The following is a 27,268-nucleotide window of genomic DNA, read 5'->3' on the forward strand; positions in this document are numbered from 1 at the left end:
TGTATATCACCATTTGATTACACCACCATTTCCTATTTGTAACTGAAGAAAGGTCCACCTTCAAAAGTGCTCAAATTACGAGGTTTGTAAGTAATGTCTATCAAGACATCTTCAACCTACATGTTTTTACAACATGTCATAAAAAAGCACATTGACCTACAATACCCTTACAGTGGGTAGGAGCAGAATTAACTCACTTCTTCCAAACTGTTTATTATCAATAGACTCTGTATGTATTAATCAACACATAAGATCACGTTTTTACCTGTTATAATGCTAACTATAGGACTGACCTAAACATTAGGGGAAAGTTGCTTACTTTCTACATAAAATATATAGTGGACCATAGCTGAAATTATTTGATTAACTGTGCATTGGTTTCCATTTCTGTGATTGTATCATTATTAACCAGGGTTACAGGGATTTATTCATTTCTATTAAGACTCTCAAACTGCAAGTTTTTCTAACACCATAATTATACTGTTCTCATAACGCCTTTAAACAGGAAACAGTGGTTTCTACGTGCACAGGCAGTAAAACCATAAAATAAAACAAGAGTCTGAGAAAATGCCAAGTTGAAACTTTGAAGAAAATAAAACCTAGCATTCAGAGAGGGAAAAAACATTTCTTCATTCTATTTCACATTTCAGATTTCTCATGTCACTGAACATTGGTAATTTAATTACTCTTAGTACTAGGGTTGAAAAAAATAGTAGATAAAATATAAAGTTTTGCCAGTAAAATAGCTTTGAAAAGAAATTTTTTTTTTATTTTAAGCATGGAAACTTTCACTCAGACTGATTCATTTAAGGCTTTGGAAATTCACAGACAGATCTTTATGGGAAATATTTTAATAGAAATATTGATTACTTGTGTACAATACAGTTATGGCTACTGAAAGCTCTACAAATTTCATAGATGAATGTGTCATAAATTAGTACTTACAGCTCCATGAGCAGGTGTTTCCCTATGGAAACATAGAGATTGTTAATATGATTTATCACTATTATTTTTTATATTTATGAATATTATTCAGCACCTCACACCTTGCCACCCTGAAAATTACAAGATATTATCAAGTGTCAATGTAGCAAACCGATCAATTCTGTAATTATAGCTTCTTGTTTCTCTGTGCATTAGTTATGAATATTACATTAAGTTCATAGTCTAGTTTGCTAAAAAAAAGTATATTCATTAACTCTTCACATCATGTGATAAATAACAGAACTTCTAGTACACACTAACAGTCTTATGTCAAACTACACAAAAAAATACAAGTCTCTAAATTTAAATTGTGAAGCTTAATATGACAGAAAAGTTCAGTGAACGTTCCATCTTGGGATTTTATATATACGAGAAAACAAATCAGCAGCTGGTCGGTAAGGTCAAAACTAAATATAATGATGATAAGTGTGAATCATTATAACAAAAAAGGGTATTTTAAGATGCAGATATTTAAATGTTAGCCCTAAAAATACACTGTGACTTTAATTAACAGATTTCAAAAACATTATTGCTATGAAAATTTTGAAGGCTATCTGTGCTAGATGTCCTAATTTAAACTAGAGAGAGGCGCAGTCATCACTGCCCACTCATAACTCTTGAGCTACTCTTTACCACAATGGATTGACTGTTACACTATAACGCTACACTATGAAGGTGAAAAGGCAAGCATATTTGGTGTCAAGAATTTAAATCTGCAACCTTCAGACTGTGATTCATGGACTAATATATAATTTTTAAGGATATATAAGTAAATGAAAAGGTAAGCTATGCAAATTTCAGATTCTTACTTCTGATTATGTTTAGCTCGTGTTTCTACCTTAAAGAAAACTTTAGTAGTTCCTGTTAGTAAATCCTAACATGATAGAGAAAAGTTACATCTTACAACCTTTACGTTATTTTTCACAATTTAGAAGTTAAAACTGATTGTTCAAAATATAAAAGAACTAGAAACTAAATTTATTAAAATAGACTCTTCATCAAAAGTGTTTAATTCATTTTTCTGTACAACATGGGAGGTGGTTGTGGCACGAGCACTTTGAATCACCCACAGCAGAAATCACAGCAAGAGTTTACTCATAATTTATGAAAGCTAATTTCTACTCAAAACTGAAATTTGTATCACCACTTATATATGATGGTATTTTGTGTAAAACTTTATTATAAGTAAACAATACAGAAGAAATTAGTACAAAAATATCAAATTTAGAAATAAACACGTTCTTTATAGCATGAGATATTATAACGCTTATAATTAGTTACTTTTAGCACCTCTCCAAAAAGCTAACTACACGATTTTAATTATTATAAACTCATCACTAAATGTTATCATTTTAAATGCAAGGAAAAAACATATAAGCATGACACATAAAGAATTTCATATTTTATACAAGTAATTGAAACAATTCAATTTTTGCTTCCAGATTATCTAATGACTCAGTTCATAATAAAGATATTTATTTTCAAAAAAGTAAATATAGCATATGAATTTTTTGAGTAATTCTGGTGTACAGTAAATTATGCAGAAAGGAAATTAAATACAATAAATCTCAAATAGCATTATTTCTACCAGGTTCCTTGACCAACTGGTAAATAAATCAATCTTGAACACTTTACATATTCCCTTCTTTCTCTCATGGTTTGACTCTAACATTTAAATATTAGGTGTATTACAGGATGGCTGATATGGGTATTAACACTTTTATTAATATAAAATATCAATTTCTGATCCATTAAATTTTATACAACTTTCAGCCAATTCCAACTATTTGAAGAAACAAATCTCATCATAACTACTATTTAATCCTCAGCACTTTAGAAAGTGGACCTTTGTCTTCAGAAGAAAACATTCACAGATAAAAAGTGGTCACATTATATGGTTATTATTTTTCTGTCCAGTCTTCTTGAACCTACGTTTTTTTTTTGAAATCGTTATAACTGTATGAATAGTGTATTTCAGTTTCTACTCGTACACTAGTCTAATATTTACATAGGAAGCTTTAAAACATGCATATACGACGATACTGATTAATTCTTGTGAATTATTTAGCTAGATAAGCTATAAAACTATCTAAACAATAAATGTGTAACACAGGTGGTCATCCAATCCACCATTTCTCTCTGGGGCTTAATCTGAAAGAAGATTTGTGCATCTATACAGTAATTGTTTGTTTGAAGCTCTGTATTGAAGAAAGTATTAAAACCAGGTTTCTAGTACTGTAAGCCTGCAGATATAAAGAAATATAACAATTACAAAAAGGTGTAATGCATATCACATGAAAGTTAGTGAATGCATTAGTTCTCTTTCTATTGTAAATGTAATATATGAAGGGCTTTAAATATAAAGTACAAGTGAAAACACCTATGATCTCAAACAGACAGTCATGCCATACAATGATTTTCGTGCACGTTACTGGTAAGGTAGAGTAGTGGATATTGTTATTCATCTTTGATGTAAACCTTTTCAGTTAAACTCACGTCCTTTCCAATAATAAAAAAAAAGTCCAACAGTTGCAGCTAAGTGACACTGACTATTTTCTCTCTAGTCTGTCACTTCAAAATAATGGATGGCTAATCCAAATAGTTCTCAAGCAGATTTTCACCATATTAATAAATAGTCTAGTGTTTAACAACACATTCTGAACTTTTGCTTTACTTAAAAAGCAAAGGATATCTTAATCTGAAGTGACAAAAAACAAAACATTTTCAACAAATGTAATTTACATACAAATCATCCTATTTTTAATAATCTGATCAACCTGGTATTGGGAATAGTTTAACAAGATGTAGTCTAATGCAATATATAACCACATGGTGTTTGTGCTATACTAAAAAAAAAAATTTCTAAACTACTAAATTTATTTGAAAATTTTAATGTTACTGATGTTTAAAGTTTCCAAGTTTAGACTAAGAAAAGATTATTCACCATTACATAACTAAGATAAAAAGCATCAAATGGAATAAGAAATACTTAAAAATAAAGATAGTTGTAAATACAGACGTAAATGTAAGAGAAAAATCTAGAAAAATTGCATGAACAATTGTCATATTTACTATAAGGAAATTAATACATTATATTTATAAACAAAGTTATACCTACAAAAACTGATATTAGCAAAGATGCAACTTTCTACCAAAGTACCAAAATGCATGTACATTTTATTTCTTAATTGCACAAAATACCTCCTCATACATTACAAATTTCATCCTGTTACTACTGTTCAACAGAACCAACTAATGAAAACTACAAAATCTTCATTTCTACTTAAATACAGAAGAAATTAATACAAAAAATATCAAATAAACATATTCTTTATAGCATTTATTATATTTGCATAACTTGTACTGTTCTTAGTGACGTCCATTAAATGATTACTATTTTTGCTTCATTTATTATTACTATAAATTTACACAAGTAATGGAATGAATTAGCAGTAGTGGGCTTATGCCTGATAATGGGTCTAATAATGTCTATATCATAACAAAGAATAAAGTAAGTTACTTTCGGTGTCTCAATTTATTTATACACCAGCTTTAATCATTAGTCTCAAGTTTTATAGCTGTAAAAACTTTGATAACAACTGTCATGACAGACAAAACCTATTTACCGACTGAACCAAAAAACTGATAATTGTACACTATTAATCACATGAATAAATCATTTGATAAAACTCACTGTTTAATTGCACATATCCTGAAAAACACAGAACCCCTGGGGTGAAAAGCATGGGTTTTGTAACTGACCCTCACTGTAAGTCCATCAGTTCAAGATACTTTTACCATTCAGGAGGAAACCCTTTCAATCTTCTAAATAATCTAAAAATAATTACATTATTACTTTTAGTGCAACTGTTACATCTGTACTTGTCATCCCTAATTAAACAAGGAGAGACTAAAGGAAGACACCTAGTCAACAACACCCACTGCCAAGTCTTAGGTTACTCTTTACCAACAAACAGTGCGACCGATCTTCACAATACAAGTTCCTACAGTCAGCAGGAGAGCAAGGTCAAAAGTTCTTATAAGATAGGATCTGTAGTTTTGTTTAGTCCTATTTCATAACTTTTGTAAGGATGGAGATTAGAATTTTAATAAGAAGAAATATGTGGTTTCATTTCTAATTCAAAAAATTAAGGGCAACTGCCCAGTAAAACACGTGTTTATACTTTATTTGCACCATTTAATAACAACATTAAACCCTACTGTTAATATCCATTATACCAGTGGTTCCCAACCTTTCTTTGACCCGCACCCCTAAAAAATTTTAATATGTTCTCGCACCCCTCACAGTAATTATTTATTTAAGAATAAAGGTGAATGTGGCTAAACAAATTTTATAATTAGTTTTAATGATATATAAACAAAAACAAAACATTTGGAAATGAAAAATATTACAACAAACTAAAAGTTCCATAAACCCTACATGGCCTACAAAAAAAATAAATTTTCATCAATGCATAAAATGATATTTCTTTGAATTTGAAATGTTCAAATATTCATAAGCCAATTTAAATTTAATGACTCTTTTGTTCCTGTTTATTTCTTACAAGTTTTTCAAAGCGTGGCACAATTTTTGAATATATAGGACAGTACCCTTAATATAAACAAAAAAAAAACACTGAAATCTTGCACCCTGGGAACCAATGAATTAAACACTAATGTTATTCAAATACAATGCCAGTGTTTTAATTTTAAAACTTACAATGTATTAAAAATCATGCATCAGATAATTCTCATATTTACACATGTATTTCAGAAAATTGTTATTACATTAACACCACAGGTGTTAATAATATTGTGTGGTGATTATAATTTTGGTAGGTATATTGATTTACTACAAGTAAGACCAAGAAATAAATTTGGTTTAAATTTCATACACATGTACAATTACATCCACAAATACTTGATTAAAACTTTATATATACAATTTAGTTTTTAGAGGACAAATCTATACAGTAAACAAAAGTATATTATGCAGAATTGAAACTTTATTTGTGTCAAGTAGAAATACTTTAAAACATCCATGAAAGGGGAGAACATGGATCCACTAATTGATTGATTAGTGCCATATGCCACTTTGAACACAGCTTCGGTTATGTCGCGGTTAACAGAGAGGCTGTAATTTAGTGGTTACGTGAAAAAAAAGTTGCTACAATAAATAACAAAAAGAACCAGCCATATCTGGTTTTTCAACAAATAAAAATTTAGTATATTCTCTCATTTCTTTTCTGTGCTATAATTTTCACATAATGTTTACACACACCTGGACAAAAAGCAAAATCAACAAGCAAAAGTAAATATACCCCACAATTAAAAAATCATGAAACCATATGAGGCCGCAAACTATATATTCCCAACATCAGCAGAAAAATAACCAACATCTGGCAAAAAACTAGCAACAAAATATGACACTCCAGTTAATACCAAATTTATTCAAAAACCAGGCACATAACTAAGGTCTATACTATATAAAATCTAAACTGACAAACACAACACCAACATTATTTATAATATACAATGTGATTACTGCCATGACTTCTATATTGAAGAAACAAGTAGAAAAATGGAAACCAGATTCAACTAACATAAAAAGTTACCTTCACATTTTTAAATACTGCAAATCAAATAAACACAACATAAGCATAGAAAACATCCAAATTCTGAAGGAAAAAAAACATAAACAAATACAAAATTAAAGAAGCCTTCTTATACAACAACTCAGCAAAATAAACCAATACAAAGGAACACCTTTATATCTATATTAATAAATATAATCAAACATTTAAGCACACCCTCTACACTCAGTTACACAACATGTGGTCAGCTACTGGTCAGGTAGAAACATTGTTTGCTCCTCTACCAGCACTTTCTCTACCCATACCATCTGTTTTTCAATAAATAATTTTCTCTACAAGTATCGTTATCACGGAATAAGTGATTTGGATTCTCTACCAATCCATTTCCTACTTAGTTGCTCTACATGTATATCAAAGGTCCACTGATGTCAATACATGAGGAAAATACAAAAGGGGAAGAGCTGGTTTCCTTCCAACTTCTCAAACTACAGAATACCTTGAAAAAATTCACATGTGCTCATCTAGCTGAATTTTTTTTCTTCTAATTTCCTATGACATATCACTTGATAAATCAGCAATTGCTGTAATTAAAAGTCTGTTAGATCTCCTGTAAAAAAAATTTAGCTGCATGCAACTTTTCATGATTTAGCTAAAAATAACCCTACTTCAGACCACACTTTGACCATGTTACCAGTTATTCAGCCTTTTCAGATTTTTACCATATATTCTCACATCTATGAATATGATCTACAAAAAAAAATAGAACAGAACCTACCATCAGAGGTCCCCTCACCATGTACAGGGATCTACAATGACAGCCATCTTAGTGGAAAAAGTATACTTTATTTCATGTTTTTCCATAGGTAATTGTGGCATAACTGATTAGGCAATTAAATACTGATGATAGAGTAAGTTCCGTAACAGGTTTTCCTTAATCGATTTTTTCAAAAAGTAAACCTTCAACTTCTTTACAGACTTCCTAAAGTATGTGGTAACATCAAAACAGTTTACATAAAACTTACCATCACGTCCAACTTGTTTGTCAGGATTCTTAATGGCTCGTGAGACGTGTCCATCTTCACCATACTTGAAGCAACCAGATTTATTTCTCATGTCCCCACCTACATTAGGACAGTCTCTTGACATGTGTCCATCTTCACCGCACTTCAATAATCCTGTTAAGATGGTTAAAGGAATATTATGTAACTATATGCATGTATTGTCACCTTAACTGAAAATAAATTAAAACTTAACACAGAATTTAATAGCAATATAATGTTATATATTTTTCATGTTAATTTAAAAAATTTGTAATAATCTATATTAGTGTTCTAAGTTGAAATGATTAGTTACATTTGATAGATTCTCAAACTAAGGAATCATGTTCAAGCAGAAATTTAAATTCTGACAAAGTAACAGGATGCAGAAACTAAAACCATGTTCAAAACAACTTACAAAAACTTTCCCCCAGAAAAATTATATGTAGAAAACGAGGCACAGTGAAACCCATAATAAAGATTATATTGATCTCTAATTCTGTGTAAAAAACATCAAAGTCATGTATAGCCATCTCCAATTCTTAATTAGTATACTAGAGGAAATGAAGCTACTTCAATATCACTCATGTCTATCCAGAGTGACATGTAACACTCATGTTTTTATGGCAACAGGTTACAAGTTATAAAATCTAAAATTAATAGTTTTAACATTCTAAAGTCTGAACAACATTCAGCCTAATCAAATAAGAATACTGATTCTAATCTATCCAACCTGCAAGAGCTAAGTCATAAGAATAAATAAGCTAATAACAGTTTCTTCATTAGTATTATAAATATAATCTAATATGAAATTGTTTTTGGTCTCAGATTCTTTATACAGGTAGTTCACTACTGCCCATGTTTCACACCAACTACTGTAAACTGCAAAACTGTAAAAACAAATGCAACCATGAAGAAAACTTTTTTATGGCTTTAGTTTCTTTCAGACGGGTAGTTCACTAATGCCAGTTGTTACATGTAGTATTATACTCTGTGATATCAAACTGGTGCATGTTTAATGATTCTTGTGAACAACAAACAGCTTTTCTGAATCAGTATGAGAAGAATTTACACTTGGGAGACCTGGGGATGTATCAAGATCCTCATCAGATACCTGCCAGAAAGGTCTTTACTGGTAGGCCCTGCATGGCCAAGAGCGCTATAAGGCGTGCATGCAACTTCGTCCGCATCATCGCCAAACATGCTCGCCCTCCCAGCCGTAAGGGCGTTATAATGTGACAATCAATTCCACTGTTCGTTGGTAGCCCAAGAGTTGGCAGTGGGTGGTGATGACTAGCTGCCTTCCCTCTCTTCTTACACTGCTAAATTAGGGACGGCTAGCACAGATAGCCCTCGAGTAGCTTTGTGCGAAATTCAAAACAATCTTTTACTGGAGACAGTGACATGAGACTATTTTAAAACTCTGCAAAACAAGAAGTTGGTAGACATCTTCTTGGCACTGGTCTTTTCCATGACAGTCCATGGAATGGTACATGTTCAACCAGGCAACTTTGATAAATGTAACACCAAGAATACCCCAAGCAACCTTGAAGAAGACCCTAACTTGACAGTGAGGACTGTCAAATCACAAACAGCAAGTCCAACATGTGGAAACAAAGTCCTTAAATTGGTAACCCCTGATACTTGATATAAGAAATAAGTGCAGAATTTTCACAGTAGATCATGTACAAATGATTCACAAAAAGAGATAAGAAATGAACAAATGATAAAGAAACTGCAGTGTCTGGAAAGGTGGAGATCCAGTTATTAGAGAGGGTAGGGAAACAAAGAGATGCTTAATGTGGTGTTGGCATGATGGTGTTGGCGATAATATAGTTCCTTGAGATAATGTGAGCTACATGTTTTCCAAGTGTTTTGCCACCTGTTTGGTAGGCATATTAGTTAAACTTAGTTCAGAGGGCAATCAAAATGTTACAAAAAAGGCAATTTAGAATAAACAAATGTAGTTTTGTGTTACAATCTGAAGTCATTATAGAAAGAAGAAAAAAAGATAATTTTGATTTATTTTAATGTTTACAAGACTGATCATATTGAGAAACCTGATACAGAGTTTGGGTAGAATAATACAGTCTACTTTTACTGACTAAAATGTTTCAAATTTATGATGTTTAAATTTAAATTTCAGATGATTTAAGTGTTTTTAATCTACATGAAATTCACTTTGCACCCACAGTAGTCAATTTTCTGATTCCACATATTCACAGTGAAAGAGACTTCATTACAAATTATGCTTTTCTCAACAAATGATTTAATTATTATTCACAGTTGATGAAATTTTTATGAAGATACACAAAATGTATTAGAAATTATTGTGGTGAAACTAAAAAGAAAAATTGGGGTCACATACTTGGCTGATTCAACCAAGCCCATATTGAAAAGAAATTATGGTAATGGTTTGTCTCACCATTTTGGTTATGGGTTATATTCCCTGTCCCCAAACATGTTCATACTTTTACCCATTGGGATGTTGTAACATTAAAATCCATTACACTCTTTGTTGATAAAAAGAGTAGTTCAAGAGTGGGTAGACGGTGGTACTAACTAGCTGTCTTCTCTTTAGTATGTCATTGCTAAATTAGGGATGGCTAATGTAGTTAGCCCTTAAGTTCCATTGGCCAAAATACAAAACTAACCAAGCATTAAAAAATATTAAAACACTATATGTACAGAATATCACCTGACTAAAAATCACAAAGATTTAGAGCAAATAAAATCGAAAAAGCCCAAACATGTGTACTTACTACAAGTATTCCCTAGCTGAGGCAGAGGTTTGAAATTGTATGGCAAAACCACTTATACTTCTTTTTAATTTTTTATCATCACACCTTGAATAATGAAATTCTGGTAACTAAAATAAATACAAAAATAATTTTTTTTAAACTGGTGTATGATTTTAGAAATGCTGAACTCCTCAGAAATACATGCGAAATGTATAACAAATTTATCACAGCATAATTTATAACCAGTGGAAAATCTGTTAAAAATCTGATACTATTCTTCAAAAGAGAGAGAGAAAAAAGGAAGAAAAATATAATAACACAATAATTTATGTTTGAAGCAAGACATACCCAATTTGTCATTGAGAAAATATCTTACTGTCTCTGGCTCTCTAATTAGCTAAATTTATCAATTATCTGTAAGATCATATAGGATGAATCATACTTTACTCAATCATTTCTATTCTAGATAACACTTAGTCTCAGAAAAATGTATTAGCAATTTGTAACGTTGAGCAAGTTGAAGGTGGGTGTGGCAAGAGGTTCTTGCATTTTCATTGGTTGCTCTGAAGTTCCATATGATTGAAGGATATAAGATAAAAATTTAGAAGATTAATGACATTTTACATAACATTTCATAGTTTAAGGGGAAGTTCAAAAGAGGAAATAACTGAAGAACAAATATTCAAATTCTCACACTAGGGTATTTAAAGTTGTTTTAAATATTTTCTTATATTATTAAGAACTTAAAATTTATATAATATAAAAAGCTGCATTATCATCTATGGTTTGTTATCAAGTTTGTTCGTACATCATGGTAGTTAAGTGGTTTAATTATATTTTGAATGTAACTTACTGAAACATCATGACACGTCACTTTAACCAGCCCGTGTGCTAAGAGTTCATACATCCCAAGTGTCTTGTTTGGATCAAGAAAAATGTCAACCAATGTACTTTCAAAGTTTTCTTTAGACTGTACTCTGCCCTTAAATACAAAATGATTAGTAAGCGTACTGCAAGTGATTCCAGTGCCAGCAGTAAGCCTAAAAACTGCAACAAAAGCCATCTCAGTAACAACAAAACTGGAAACCATCATGAAGTTTGACAAAAGCCAAACTTATAATAAATTCCAAAGCATTTATGTTCTCACCATCAACTACAGCAACTATCAACAAAGATAAAATTATCTAATAAGTTACTAAATCGGTATTGCCCTAAGATAATGGATAGCAAAGGCTTACTTAACAGATTTAAAAAAAAAAAAAAAGCATAATTTACACAGCCTAAAGGCAGCAAGTGCTGACAAGGAAGCAACATCAATGTGCCAAACACTTTTAAAAGATATTTTTGAACAAAGAGGATATATGACCCATCAAGTTTTCAACATTTGAGAGACTGATCTATATTGGAAAAAGACAGAACAGGTTTAAACAACAAAAACAATTTTTGAGGATTGGTTTACAACTTTTTCTGCTCTGCAGTACAGAGATGTTTTTCTATGGAAAATGCTTCCCATAAAGCACTAGTGGTTGATGAAAACTCACCAAATCACCCTAACAACCTAATTTACATATCAACAAACATTTCTGTGGAGTCTCTTACTCCAAACACCACCTCTTTGATCCAACAAATAAATCAATACGACATGGCCTCTTTTAAAGCATATCACTTATGACAAATCTTCAGATAAATGATCAGGGGCAGTGGACAGCAACAGAAACACCTAGATCAATGGTTTCTGGAAACCATTCAACATCAAGAATGTAAAAACGTTACTACCTCACATATGAATACAGTTTGGAAAAAAAAACTGGCTAAAATGTGTGGATAATTTTCAACCTCTTGTTAAAAAAAATCACATCATTTGCACATCCGTTTGGATTTTAATGGAATTGAAGAGCAACTAATCAATGACTTACTGAAATCATACTATAAACAAATAACCAATGAAGAACTGATAAAACACTGACCAAAAATTGACTGCTTATGAATAGAAAGACGACTAAGAACCAGTACCACAATTGTTTTCAAAACATAAAAAAGCTGTCAAATTCATTTTTACTATTTTATCCAGACTAAAAATGACCAAAATTGTAATAATCAGAGTTCTAAACACTATTAAACATTTACCAGAATTCACTTTGGGAAAAGAAAAAAAAATCAAAGCATATTAATCTATATTAACAAATAACAGTTTTGTTAAACAACATTACAAGATTTTACAGACAGAGCTCATATGCTCACTCTAATGTTTCACAAATGATGTTTCCCTTATCACAAGGCAAACACCATATTTTTTCAACATTGATAGAAATCCAATAACCTTTTTTGCCACCACAAGTAACAGTTTTACAGAATAATAAAGCTTTTTCAAATCTTTCACACATAATTTGTTGATTTATGCACAAAGCTAGCACTGATCTTAAGTAATTAATAAAAACAAATGTTATACTAATAATTATGCCACTAGCTTTAAACATTTCATATGAATTAACTCTTGAAATGAATACTTTTTTTTCTTAGAACCAGCAGTTTGTTAAATATATAATGAACTATTTAGAGTTGACAACTCAAGATAAGAAATATTTTGGTAATATAAGTCTGAAGAAAGACACATTAAAACACAACAATGAAAGATACAGCAAAATAATAACTTTACAAATAAGCAAAACTTTGAAGACTTGCATTTATTACTTTAACTACATGAAATTAAAATAAATCTTGTAGTAACCACACACAAAATGTTAGTTTAATTAAATTTTAATTTCTTATAATAAATATTATGTTTCATCTGTTATTTTCTTATGTAAAACAAACACCTGAACCATCTTTTAACAATTCATCATGAATTAACACATATATAATGAAAAAACAAGATTTACTTGATGAACATGTTCTAGTTCCAACCATTCATCTTTCAAATTTGCTTCAAAGAGTTAGCTAATGTTTTCATGAGGACCACTGTCATTCTCTGATGACGGCTTGTGAGTTAAAACAAAGTCACGGCATCTGTCGTCAAAGGAGAAGGTTCCTAGTTAATACAATTCCCAAATTTTATAATCCTAATTAGGTTTTCATTTCATCTAACCAAAATCATTATTGGTTTATCTAAATTATATTTTAGATACTCTAATAGTAATAGCACAATTATAATGATACATACTAATACACGTATAATATGTGTTTGACCTGGTCAGATAGGTTGGGCACTTGACTCGCAATCTGAACATGCTTGCTCTTTCTGTTGTGAGGTTATTTTGATGTAAAAGTCACTCCCACTATTCACTGGTAAAAGAGTAGCCCAAGAGTTGGCAGTGGGTGGTGGTGACTAGTCTTTCGCTGTTAATTTAGAAAAAGCTTCGCATCAGTAGTCTTTGTGTAGATTTGCACGAAATTACAAACAAAGTAAACCACATATAATATAAAAAAAATAATGAAAAATAATAAAAGCACTGAAGATATCAGATCAGCATCAGATGGTTGTTCAACTGAAAGACAGATTGAGGAATACACAAAAGTATCATTACATTGTTCAATAGATAATAAGAGTTTTTGAATCTGTTTATTATTTATTACATAATGCATGCTTATTAGCACTTCTCCTGTTTTATCATTACAAAATAGTTAAATTGCTAACTTTTCTTTACTTAAAAACATCAACAAATTTCTTGTATTTTAAAGTTCTAATGGTGAATGTAAAAAAATCAAATCTTATTAACAATTTTTAATGTACCACTGTCACATGAATTACATAGTTCAATAATTGAGGTATTAAATGGTGGAATAAAGTTGTCTTATATACACCTTAACTTAAGTTGGCTTGATTCTTTCTAGCATTTTATATACATATATATAGAAGACAAGTGTAATTTTGATATGATATTTTGTATATTTATTAATAATATAAGTATTTACTGTGCCCCTTCATGTATATAACGTGTTTATTGTTTTTTATCAAGGGAATTTAATGTACATATATTTTTTATATCAATTAAATGCTTTTTTTCAAAATCATTAACTATTCTGTAATATTTAAAGAAGATTTTCTTTCAGAATTTTTTTTCTTGAGGGGAAGAATTGTATTTGGTGAGGTCTGTGGTACAGAACATTCATGTGCTAAAGACACACTATGTCTATAAACATTTGTCTGGTTTTATATCTAAAGATATTTTTTACAAGTGTTTAAAATGGTCCTGTTTTAAGGGCCCCTTACCTTTTATTACAAAAGTTTTCATTTAGAAATAAAACCCTTAAATTTGGAAAGCATTTTTATTTGGGTGTGAGCTTTACATGTACAGAAATTACAAACTGACACTAGGATATTTCAGTTAACATGTTTATATACTCTTTTGAAGCCTATTAATAATTTTTTATAAATACAGATTCACTTTTGATAGGTGAAAAAAGATCAAGTGCCCAACCTATCTGACCATGTCAAACACATATTGTAATGTGTATTAGTATGTATCATTATAATTGTGCTATTACTATTAGAGTATGTGAAACCTATTTTGTATGATTCCTAGAATTCATTGAGAATTCCCTACTATGAACAAGTAGAACTATGCCTAATATGAATAAAATTTCCTTTTGACTGATGCTGTATGTGTTGTCCACTATATGGTTTGGTTTAGCAATGCTTGATGCCCAACACATAGTTAGGTCATATGTTATTTTGGAAAGTTTTTGTAATGCAATCAGAGACAAATTTATGCAGTTACTGCCTGTATGACATATTTTTGCCACACCTTCTGCTAAAAAAAACAAAAAAATCTGATTTTGTGATACATGAAAGGGATCTAGTACAATGTTTCACTTCCATTATAATTATGTGAATAATTATAAGACTTGAATGTAGTAATCATATGAAGACAACAACCAAAATTTATTTAATTTTAATAAATATTCAACAAGTTTTTTTAAACAATGTTTCAGTCATGGGCAACTGCTCTAAGTTTTTCTTTATGTGAATTGAATCATCATCAATTTTTTGTGTTCAGACAAAACTTTATTTTCTAATCATCTTTTAAAAATTTTTAGTTTCTTGTACTTAACTAAAAAATGTGTTTGACAATTGTTTTATAGAAATAGAACCATTTCTTTCTAACATAACATAATACGTAACACAATAGATTGGAGACTGATCTGAGATAAATTATAATACAAAACAATCAACAATATAATTTCTCTAAAAATTAATTTTAAGGTAATAATGAATCACTGTCATATTGCAGCCACCATTAGCTTTACTTCTCTTTAATATCTTATTCTATATAATTAAAGCATGTTCTTTACAGGTATATTATTACAGTATTAATAGTAATTTTCCTACAGTCAATGTATTTACCATTAGTGTTGCATCTTGTTCTTTGTCATAATAATAATAGTAATGATGTTAGCTTTCCAGCTACTTCTTACAGTTTGACTTTATTCATTACTTCCTGTACTTACACATTACATCAATTACATTTGTTCAGGATTTTGTTAGAGAATTTTAAAAACCCTATTAATTAGTCACTTTATTTTGCAACAGATTATGACTAGAAATTCAATAGTTTTCTAAATATTTAACAGTGCTTGTATAGTTTGTTTTTCTTGTGTTTTTTTCCATTAGGGAAAGTTCAATCAGAATTTTACAAGCTGTGCAATGCACGTGGAAGGACAAGTCAGATCTAAACACTTTACTTCACCTTGGTTACACACCAGGTTTGAGGACAATTAGTTCACTAGTTTTGCAGTAATAAACAGACACAAATGTAAATATTTATTGTTTAAGGTAACATGCAATGAGAAATAAACACTGAAATGCCAATATTATAAAAACATCATCTACTTGTATCCAAGTAAGAATGGTCTTTCTCAAATGATATTAATAAACTAGATAAGCTTTTTAAACAGCATTTTGTTTAAGCCATAAAGAATATAATACAATTTATTATTTTAATAGTTTACAAATGCAAGTTTTTAAGCTATAACTGTACTTGTAGAAATCAGGGAAATCCAAATTAAATTATCAAAAGAGAAATGGTTCATAAAAACAAGATAAGTACAGTTGTATTTGACATAGGTATGCCGATTAGTTGTCAACTAATCAATAAATCAACCAAAATAGACTTGTCTAATTACAATGGTAATGTAGACAAAAAATAAAAAAGCACCCATTGACTGTTTCAGCACAGCCCCACAACCATTTTGTGCTTGTGATAATTTTCTTGCTGTAATTTCTGAATTAGGTATATGCTCAAGAAATTTGATAAACTCAGTAAAAATTACAATACTTTCACATGAAAAAAAGCAGAACTTTTTTGTTTTAAGTCTTAAGGTTTGACAAGCAATGTTTTCTCATCCCAAGATGCAAAGTAATTTTCGTTTTAAGTACTTCTGTAAGCAGTAAGCTCCAGGCTGATGTTCCTTTTGGTTGATTAGAAACAAAAATATAACGAGGTTTGAATTATGAGCTGTCTTATAGTCCTCGCATTTTATATTACTTTCAAATACATCAAGAAATAAATATGATTAAACTCTGTAGAATGGACAGCAACTGTACAAGTGTAGAGGACGATGTTTTGAAAGGCGGAAGACTTGAAACATCATCCTATGCACTTATTTCTCCACAACAGGCAGTTGCCATCCATTCTACAAAGTTTCATCATGAATACTCTCCCTACACAATCTATCAAAGAAGAAATAAATAGTTTTATAACATTCTATGTATTACATACATAACTGCAATATGAAAAGTTGTGCACATCTAATGAATGCATAAGGAGTTACGCAACAATACCTGACCAAGTAAGAAAAGTCAGGTATAAACTAAGATACATTTCAGGCAGTATCAACAATCAACTGTTTATCTATCAACCAATGCCTCCACAGCAGAGAAAACTGAGAAAGCTTAACTTTATTAGACTGAAAACAAATTCCACAAATGTCAATATTTAGCACAAAGTATAAGCTGCTCCGACCTTATACTACCGGTTACTAAAAAATGTAAACCTAAAAAAAAACCTTCTTTCAAATTTTTAAAAAAATCTCAGAGTAAAAACAAGGATATATAAGTGACAAAGTTCAAAGGATGTTATTCTGCTCTCTCACTATGGCTGAATCAAAGTGTCAAGTTTTTCCAGTACATTTGGAATATAACTAAATCACTTTATTACCAATATATGTCAATGAACCTAACATAAAAAATCTATTTATAATTTAATTTTATATTATTGGAGTTTCCACTTTTTAATTTCAAAAATATCTAAAAACTTATCAATAGTTTTTCCATGTCACATTTTCAACATGAAAATTTTCTAACTTCAATAATGGGTTTCTACACCTTCCAACCACATAAAACCAAAAAACATGCATTATCAAAAGCAATTATTTAAATTCTATGCTGAACCCACACACCCTCTCTCCAATTTTTGAGTTAGTTTGCTAAGTTTACATGATTATAAACATATACAGTAGGAGGAGCAAATTATCCTGTACATGCAGTCATGTGAGAAAGTTAGAACACCCTATGAAAGCCTGTGTATTTTTGTAACATTTTTGGATATTTAGATATTTAATCTCAATTTTAACAATACTGAGAGATTATAGGAATATAACTAAACAATTAAAACTGAAGAAAAGACTATTCAAGATCTTCTGTAAATGTACTTCTACAAAAATGCATATTCTAACTCAGGAAAAAGCACACCTCCACATTTATTCCAACTTAAAATGACTCAACCCACACACAGATGCACATGATTAGAAGATCACTACTCAGCATTTTGAATGAGACTTGCCCTATTTAAACCTCAGACATTTAGTTTGGTGTGCTCCTGACTGTTGAAGTGAGAGTGAGCAACATGGTGAGAGCAAAAAAGCTGTCTGAGGCATTGAGAAAGAAAATTGTAGCAGCTTATGAGTCTGGTAAGGGATTTAAAAAAGATCCCAAAAGATTTTGAAATCAGCCATTTCACTGTCCAGAAAATAGTCGACAAGTGGAGGACTTTCAAAACAACTGCCAACATGCCCAGGTCTGGTCGTCTAAGCAAGTTCACCCGAGAGCAGACCGCAAGATGCTAAAAGAGGTCTCCATACACCCTAAAATGTCATCACGGGATACCTGTAAAGCAGGCTCTGGCTACTGTTGATGTTGAAAGTGCATGCCTCTACAATCAGAAAGAGACTGCACAAGTTTAACTTACATGGGAGTTGTGCAAGGAGGAAACCGTTGCTCTCTAAAAGAAACATCAAGGCCAGACTACAGATTACCTTCCTGTACCCGTGCCTATGAAAATATCTAGATCAGCAAGACACAGTGAAGTGTATAAAATGAGCACAAGCTATTTTATTCTGTTGATTTTACTTCCCTGGAGGTTGTCTACCAGTTACACATTGAAGATTTCAAACAATTCAACAGTGAAATTTGTCACTGGTAGGCTCACACTTGAGATTATATTATCAGTCATTTGCAAGGTAAAATACTTATATAACAACAAGATCAATAAACACTGTAAAGTCAAAACAACGAGCATTTCAAAGAGAAATATCTTAAATATTCTTAACATAAGCAGAACAATTTGCACAGCACAGCACTTAGGAAAGGAACAGAGTCCCAACACCACACCCCAGACCACTCTGTACCATCTCCCTTCACAATGTTAAAGCTGTGGTTAGGGAAAAACAAAAAACAATCACTGCAATAAAACCAGCATTATTAACAAAATAATATACTACACGGGGCCCGGCCTGGCCTTGCGTTTGACTCGTAATCTGAGAGTCACGGATTCAAATCCCCGTTGCCCCAAATATGCTTGCCCTTTCAGCCATGGGGATGTTATAATGTAACAGTCAATCCCACTATTTGTTGGTAAAAGAGTAGCCCAAACATTGGCAGTGGGTGGTGATGACTAGCTGCCCTCCCTCTAAATTAGGGAAGCTCTCATGTAGCTTTCTGCAAAATCCAAAAAACAAATAATATACTAGACTTATAGAGATTTACAAGCCAAATATTAATACAACCACATTTTTGAACAACAACTGTTTATCAAAGTAAGAAACATAGCTAAACATACTGGAATAATTACAGGTCCTTTTGCCCCAACAAGAAAGTTTGTAAAGTTATGTGATCTCCATGATCAGCCTCCTCATCCTGTGTAATTAAGTTTAGTACTATCATAGATACAATGAAAATTACCATTCAAAAACTAAACTGTTAAGCATTTTATAGAAGAAATTTCATGTGCAACTGTTTCTCTTAACAGAGAAGTTTAGCCAATATATGAACCAAATGAAATAATCCAGATATGAATAATCATTCAAATTAAGTTAACCACTGATCTCACATAAGAGTAGTGCTTTCACTGAGATTTACTTTGAGTATGTAAAGAATAATAATAATAATAATTAAAAAAGTCTGAGGACAACTGTCTCTTAATATACTGAAGTTAGCAATTCTTACATTCTTGGTCTGTAAAATAAATATGCATAGTCTCACAAGTAACGGTGATTATACCATCCAAAACAACTACCCTTCATGAAGATGTTACTCTCTTACAATGATATTAAAGATACCTTCAAGATACAATGCATTCAAAGCTGATTATTATTACAAACCTTCTTGGATTAGAGAAATTTCACACTTTTTCTCTTTTTAATGGAGATTTTCTTAAAACCAGTTTCTACTTAATAAAAATGCAGAAAAATCTGTGTTTTGTAATATTAATCTAAATATTTTAGCATAAATCAGTTGAAAGGTATAACAGATCTTTTTTGAATATATTTTTATTAAAGGGTAAAAATGACCATCAACACTAAACTAAAAAAACAGTTCAATATACCAATAAAGAAATGTATAAAACTTGATTAAAAAGATGGCCCTCTTCTGCAATGTAATTAAATTTAATTTGGGTGGTAATTAGGTAGGCTAGAAAAGGATGTCACAATTTCCAGTATACGGGGTACAGCCAAAAATCTTGATTTATTAACATCAAAAATAAAATTCACTGCCCAAAGAACTTGTTTATTAATAGTAAGCAGCTATGAAGATACAGAGTTTAGAAGGTTGGCTGAACTGTCCCTCTTCCATAAAATAGTAGAATTATTCATATTAACCTAAACACCTTATAGTGACTAACAAGCTTAAACAAGCCTTATTTGACAATATCAGTCAACAGAATGCAAGATATCCATGGAGAAGACACCTTTATAAAATTAAGAACCAGATAATGTATTCACTATCATGTGTTGTGTGGAATTTTGTAAGGAGGAAGAAGGTACAGAATTTACTCTCCATAAGCCTGGATATTATAGCAAATTCAGCCACACTGGTGAGTAATTCAGATGTCACAAGAGGTTTAAATTTCTATATTAAATTTTAAAAAAGGGTGTACTGGAAAGCTTGATTTACGTACACACCCACTAAATATCTTCCTTACAAAAATTTTACAATTATCTGTATCTAACTTAGGTAATGATTATACAACACATACTTACTAAACAAATAATAAAAGGATATATATAGAACATGGTAAGACCCATTACTACCACAGTCAAATCCTATAATATTAAGAATGTTGTCTTAAAGGTCTCTAAAACATTGATCAGAAACTTTTGGGCTACTGTTTTACCAATGATTAATGGGAATGACCATCACATTAAAATACCTCATGGCTTAAAGATCAAGCATATTCAGTGACCGATTGCAAGAGGGGTACTATAACCATAGGGCTAAGTTTTATGTTTGAGAAAAGCAAATCCATAATATGTCATGAATGAAATACAAGTTCAAAAGTAAATAAAGCTTTTTACATTAATATAAAAGTAGCTAACTTAGTAGTGAAAAAATAAAACAAACATGTAATACATAACTTTAAAAACTCCAAATAACTTCAATACTTTCATCACTAAATACAGGAACAATTTTTATTCTAGAACATGTATATGTAACGCAGTTATTTCCATATATACAACAGCAAAAACTGAACAGCAAGTTTCTTTGTACAACCTTTCATAAAAACTATGTCATGTTTCTTGCTATTCAGAAATGTCCATTTTACTTAAGAAGTTTTTAAAATAAATTTTTCATGCATGATAAGTTCAATCTTTACCTTTATCAGAGCAAGTATAGATCAAATTCAACTAGACGTTGTTGAGAAAGTTTCTCAAATATGTGAAATGGAATAATATAAAACTGAATTAGCTCTTACAAGCAAAATGAGTTTTTTTTTCATACTTTGAAATGTATTGAAGTTCAAAAGATACTAACAGTATATGTTTTTAGGCTATTGAAAGTCATTTTTAGACTACTTAGTGGTACCTCAAATATAAGTTACATACAATTATATTTCATACTTATGCTTTAAAACATTCATAGTGAACTACAAAAATAAATCACACCATTCAGTTCTTGATCAGGCACAAGTTCCATCTGAGAACCTGTCTCTTTCACTCTTCTCTGCATTTTCATTATCATCTGATTGTTCATTTATACCTCCAGCCACATCATTATATTCCACCTTGAATAAATTTCAAAGAAAATTAATGGAAAATAAAAATTATTTATGATTAAATTATACATTTCATTTTACATTGCACATAATAATATTCAAAACCAATAAATTACAAGCAAACACTGAAGTTGAAACAACAAAATCTAGCTTTAATAAATTTAAATTAACTGTCAAATCAATAAAAATTCCCTAATTTATGAAATGCCTCTGCTTATTTTGGAGCAAAGCTATACTGAATATTCACAACCTTAGATTCATGACTACCAAAAAATAGCTTGTCATTGTCTCGCAAACTTTTTACTCGTACTTCTAAACTTTTGTTTTATGGAACAATTTGTAAAAAGAAAATGATAATTATAATTACAGGCAATGAAACTCACAGTTTCTAGCAAAAAAAATATTTTTCAAACAAAGAGTAATAAATACCTTGAATCTACAAATTACAGAAATGTAGCCTCATGAGGTTAACCTAATCTCACTCAAATTATATATTTTCTTATTATCTCAGCTCAATAAAACTGTAATGTCACCTGGTGCACCTGCTGTTCTGAAAAAAAAAAAATAAAAGTCTGGAAGTGAGGGAATGGGATGGAAGAAAGTCTGATAAACTTTTGTGAATTTCTGTTTAATGCTTGAATGAAGTTGTTGGAGAGGTTCACAAGGATGATGGCGTTGTAGAATGTCCAAAGGAAAATTTTTCCTCCCACTAGGAAACAACAGGATAGAAAAATAAATATATGAGATCATACTCAGATACAGAATGCTCCAATGATAAATATCATCAAAAACGAGCACAATTTTTTCTTTGCTTCTCAAATAATGCAAATTAACCTTCAACATGCTATTTTTTAATAAACAATTATTTTTAGTACACATGAATCTACAGTATTCTAGTACCACACAAGGAATTTGAGAATATGTAACAGGAATTAATTTATTTTCACAGGTAAACAAAACTGCATAATACAGAGCAGTCACTTAACTTTTCCCTACTTTTCTACATATTAATTTATTGCATCTTACAAATACTAACAAAGCGAAATCTGATTCACATATACAGCAATTTAATTTCACAAAATAACAAAAATAAAAGACTGACCATGGGGGTTTAAATTAATAATTTACAAGAATAAGACAACTAAATATAATTTCTTTGATCATATTACACATTTCATTCATGTCTCCTGAATAATGAATAATACTTTAGATTTTCTGGGGCAAATTATTTCACACACTAGCAAGTTTGATATTTTCTTTTGGCTTCCTTATTCATCAGTTTAATTTTGGTTGAGAGTTGTTTCTATTTCAACTTTCTTCAACCTGGAGCTATTATACCATGCAGCTCAAACAATTTTATGTAGTTCTAAAGTTCACATTACAGTTAAGAAATTGGATTTTGTGCAATTGGACTTTTACATGCAAATCCCAGAGACCTGCTAAAGCACTAAATTTTAATAACAATTGTACATCACATTTTATGTATAATAATGGATGTTACAATAAAATGTAGACTTCAGCATCTTCAGATAAAATTTTAAGAAAAGTTTCTTTCACATCTAATACAAAAGTGTACAATTTTACTAAAATTTTCATTAAATCCAAAGTTCACATAACAAAACTGATCAAACGATCAGGCAAAGAACTGGTAAATAAGACATACAAAAGGACAGAAAGCCACAGCAAATGGACCAAGATATGAAGAAAACCACTGCCTCTGGTATAAAGACAAGGAGAAAGGAAGAATGGAATGGAAAAGGAAAGATGCTACATGATGAGCAAGTCCATGCTGATGCTCGTCAAAAGCCACATGAGCAAGTGGAATTCAGTGACAATGGTATGAACTATATCTGATTGCAATTGTCAGAGGAGAGACTGAGACAAAGGAAAGGCCAGGGGATGTTCCTACAGTAAAGGCCAAAGTATAGGAAAGCATGTCTGAGCAGGCCAATACAGAGTAGTGAGAAAGAAAAAAGTTGTTGTCTGGATAAGGGGAGAAAGACTTTGAAGAAGAGTCTCATCTGAGTGCAGATACATAAATGAAGACTACTAGGTAGTGCTAGTAGGCCCAGTGAAGAAGATTCATTGTCTGAAAATAAAGATCTAAATTTAGCTACCCCTTGCTTAGTGATATAGCTGATAACAGTGGAATAATCAGTTTGAACCACAACCACCTGGCCCCTCAGGAGCAGGAGGAAATAATACAGAGTCCAATAAACTGCAAAACGTTCCAGGATATATCAAATGGAAAGAAGTCTCCTCAATAAACAACCAACCAGAAATCTCTTGGGAACTGAAGAAAGCTCCCCCCACCCAATCCACCAAAGAAACATTATTCCACTTAATAAAACAAGGAAACAAAGAAGAACCAAACAGTAGCACCTGGAAATGGAAGAAACAAGCCTACTGGATGAACCATAGAAAATAGCATGACACAAGAACAGTTCGAATATGAAGATAAGCAACCATCATGATTTAATCATTCAGAGTTCCAGGGTAAAAAAAAACCTGAAGTGAGAGAAGTCCATAGTAAAGCACAGTGACTTCAGTTAAAACGTTCAACTGGGACAATTCTATAACAGGTCTCCAAACATCTGTCTTTTGAGGGACAACAATTAGATGGGAATTACACTCAAGGGGAATGAGTAACACCCATTTGGCAGCCCCTTTGTGTAGTAAATCTTGAACAGACCAATCTTTGAAGAAAAGTGATCCCAAAGAGGAGGAAGGAAGGAAATAGATCAGGGGAAAAGGCAGAACTATAGGTAGAAACCTTCAGACAGAACTTAGAACCCACTAGAATTGTCATGAAGTGCAGCAATATAAATTAATAAACAACATTTGACATACAAAACCATTAAGGAACTTACATGTTAAAAAACAATTATCAAATTTACAAGTCCACTAAAGAAAAGAATAAAGGACACAACAGAAAAACCTATCTTGGAGGAAAAGACAAGTTAACAATTACAAAATTTGACTCAAGCCTAATCCCCAACTGGATGCAACTAGTAGTAATGAAAAAGGAAATTACAACTTAACCCTTTTCCTACAAGCTAAGTACAATATACACAAGTTCTACACATTTGCACATGTCAAGTATTTATGCTAACTTTTGACACAACGTTCACATCTTCACAAAATTACGTAGGTATTTAGTAAAGATTACAGGTATTTTGTATACAAAGAATCAGATTTCTTTATGAAATATTTATGCTAAAGATTTGTTTGTGGAAATAGAATCTGTTTTGTTACTAGTCTAACTACAATGTGCTAAGATCTGGAAATTTTGTATATCTCAGTGGTTGGTTAGCTGATTTAGTATTTTATGGCACAAAGGAGCTAGGCTATGTGCACCAAACTTCCGGGAAAAAAAGTAAAATTCATAAAAAGAAATGAAAGTAAAACAAAACAGCAAGTAAAAACATAAATAGCATAAAACCAATGTTTACATCTAGTCTACAACATTTAGAGAAAAACTACAGTAACAAAAGTCGTAACGAGCTGTATGTAGCATAATGGTAATTACCATAACCCGCCAAGAAGACTAACAAGTAAGTACGAGAACCACCGTCAGTCATCTGAAGTTGGCCTTTCTAGTCCTGGTTCTGGGTCATTACAGCCACTATCAAAAAGTAGGCAATAAAAGTGTTAAAAGACATGTAGCAAAATTGTAATAAAAAATGGCCAGAACGACTGACGGGTAGTTCAAACAGCAGCATTAGTCACCTGAAATTGGCCTCTCCAGTTCTGGAATTTAATGTTACGGCCATTTTCTAATTTAAAATCGAACTAGAGAGATTGTGACTCTTAAAATGGAACCACAATAAAAAAGATTAAATGAAGAAATATAAAACCCTTAAATAACATTAAAAAGATTAATGGCTGTTAAAAAACTAAAAACATTATCAAGATGGACAGTGTCACCTTCACCAATAACACTGTCTAATGTCATGGAAAAACCTAGAGACAGAACATGTTTAAAATAGTTCCGTCGTTGAGAGTCGTAACGATGGCAAGAAAGTACAATGTGGCTTATAGTAATCTGAGTGTTACACAAACTACACATCGGTGCATCAGTTCCAGATAAAAGGAAATGATGTGTTAAAAAACTGTGACCAATGCTTAGACCAGTCAGAACAACTTCCTCTTTCCGAACCTTACGGAAGCAAGGTGGCCAAACTCCACTATAGGGTTTTATTTGGAAAAGCTTGTTTCCTCATTGTTCACTTCAAGTCGACTGCCAGCTGGCACAGAGCCGAATCTTGAATACAGGACCATAGTCCATGTATGGAATAGGCACAGCAATGATAGTGCCAGAGCAGATAGTTGCAGTGTCGGCGAGCTCTTTCCCATGAATACCAATGTGGCCCAATATCCAGAAAAACTGGATAGAAGTACATGTTAAAGAGAAATGAGCCAGTTGGTTTTGAATATCAGCAAGAACAGGGTGGTGAACCAACATGAAGCAATTCCAGAGCCAGTAGAGAACTAAGCAAGTCAGTATAAATAGTGCAGATTGAGTACTGCCTTAAATACACAGATACGATTTACTGGAAAAACAGGTAGAAGTTTGGTTAAAAACAATGAAATGTTTTTGGCATTACATCATAAAGTTACTAGCCGACTGACCTGGATGTTTAGATCCCAGAGGAGGTAAACTGAAAGAACAGAACCTTTCCTGGGAGGTCCCCTCACCATGTGCAGGGATCAACGATGAGGGCCATCTTAATGGAAAAAGTATACTTCATTTCATGTTTTCAATAGCTAATTGTTGCATAACCTGTTAGGAAGTTAAATATCGATGATAGAGCAAGTTCCGTAACAGGTTTTCTTTAATCGTTTTTTTCAACATGCATTGCTCTTACAAGTAAACCTTCAACTTCTTTAAGGACTTCCTAAAATATAGTAGTATGTAGTAACATCAAAACAGTTTACATAAAACTTACCATCATGTACAACTTGTTTATCAGGATTTTTACAGTCTCGTGAGATGTGTCCATCTTCACCATACTTGAAGCAACCAGATTTACTTCTCCTGTCCTCTCCAACATTAGGACAGTCTCATGACATGTGTCCATCTTCACCACACTTACAACATCCTGTTAAGATGGTTAAAAAAATACTATGCGACTACATGCATGTATTGTCACCCTAACTGAAAATAAATTAAAACACAGAATTTAAGAATAATATAATGTTACATGTTTTTCATGTTGATTTAAAAAATTTATAATAATCTATATTAGTGTTGCAAGTTGAAAGAATTAGTTAGATTTGATACATTCTCAAACTAAGGAGTCATGTTAAAGCAGAAATTTAAATTCTAACAAAGTAACAGGATGCATGTTCAAAACAACTTACAAAAACCTTTCCCCAGAAAAATTAAACTTAAAAGACGAGCCACAGTGAACCTCATAATA

At 31.4% G+C, this 27,268-nt stretch overlaps 1 protein-coding gene across 28 annotated transcripts in view; it reads right to left on the reverse strand.

The window, feature by feature from the left end:
* LOC143233433 (uncharacterized) overlaps nt 1-27,268 on the reverse strand; it is a 125,614-nt gene that overhangs the window by 39,157 nt on the left and 59,189 nt on the right. For 6 of the 28 annotated variants that reach the window (XM_076469653.1, XM_076469652.1, XM_076469651.1 and 3 more), the window contains 3 exons: nt 26,795-27,003; nt 21,736-21,854; nt 7,267-7,753 (listed from right to left, as the gene is read on the reverse strand). In XM_076469653.1, the coding sequence (XP_076325768.1) occupies nt 7,461-7,753; nt 21,736-21,823 (381 nt within the window). In that variant the 5' untranslated portion in view covers nt 21,824-21,854; nt 26,795-27,003 and the 3' untranslated portion in view covers nt 7,267-7,460. Of the gene's footprint in view, nt 1-3,996; nt 4,819-5,453; nt 7,160-7,250; nt 7,754-10,377; nt 10,485-11,128; nt 12,364-13,235; nt 13,385-13,516; nt 13,693-21,735; nt 21,855-22,274; nt 22,396-25,374; nt 25,471-26,794; nt 27,004-27,268 lie in introns of those variants that run through there. The other 22 variants (XM_076469657.1, XM_076469656.1, XM_076469663.1 and 19 more) reach the window with 17 other exon arrangements.

Source organism: Tachypleus tridentatus, chromosome 12 (genome assembly GCF_004210375.1).
Source record: "Tachypleus tridentatus isolate NWPU-2018 chromosome 12, ASM421037v1, whole genome shotgun sequence".
NCBI classification, from domain to species: Eukaryota; Metazoa; Arthropoda; class Merostomata; order Xiphosura; family Limulidae; genus Tachypleus; species Tachypleus tridentatus.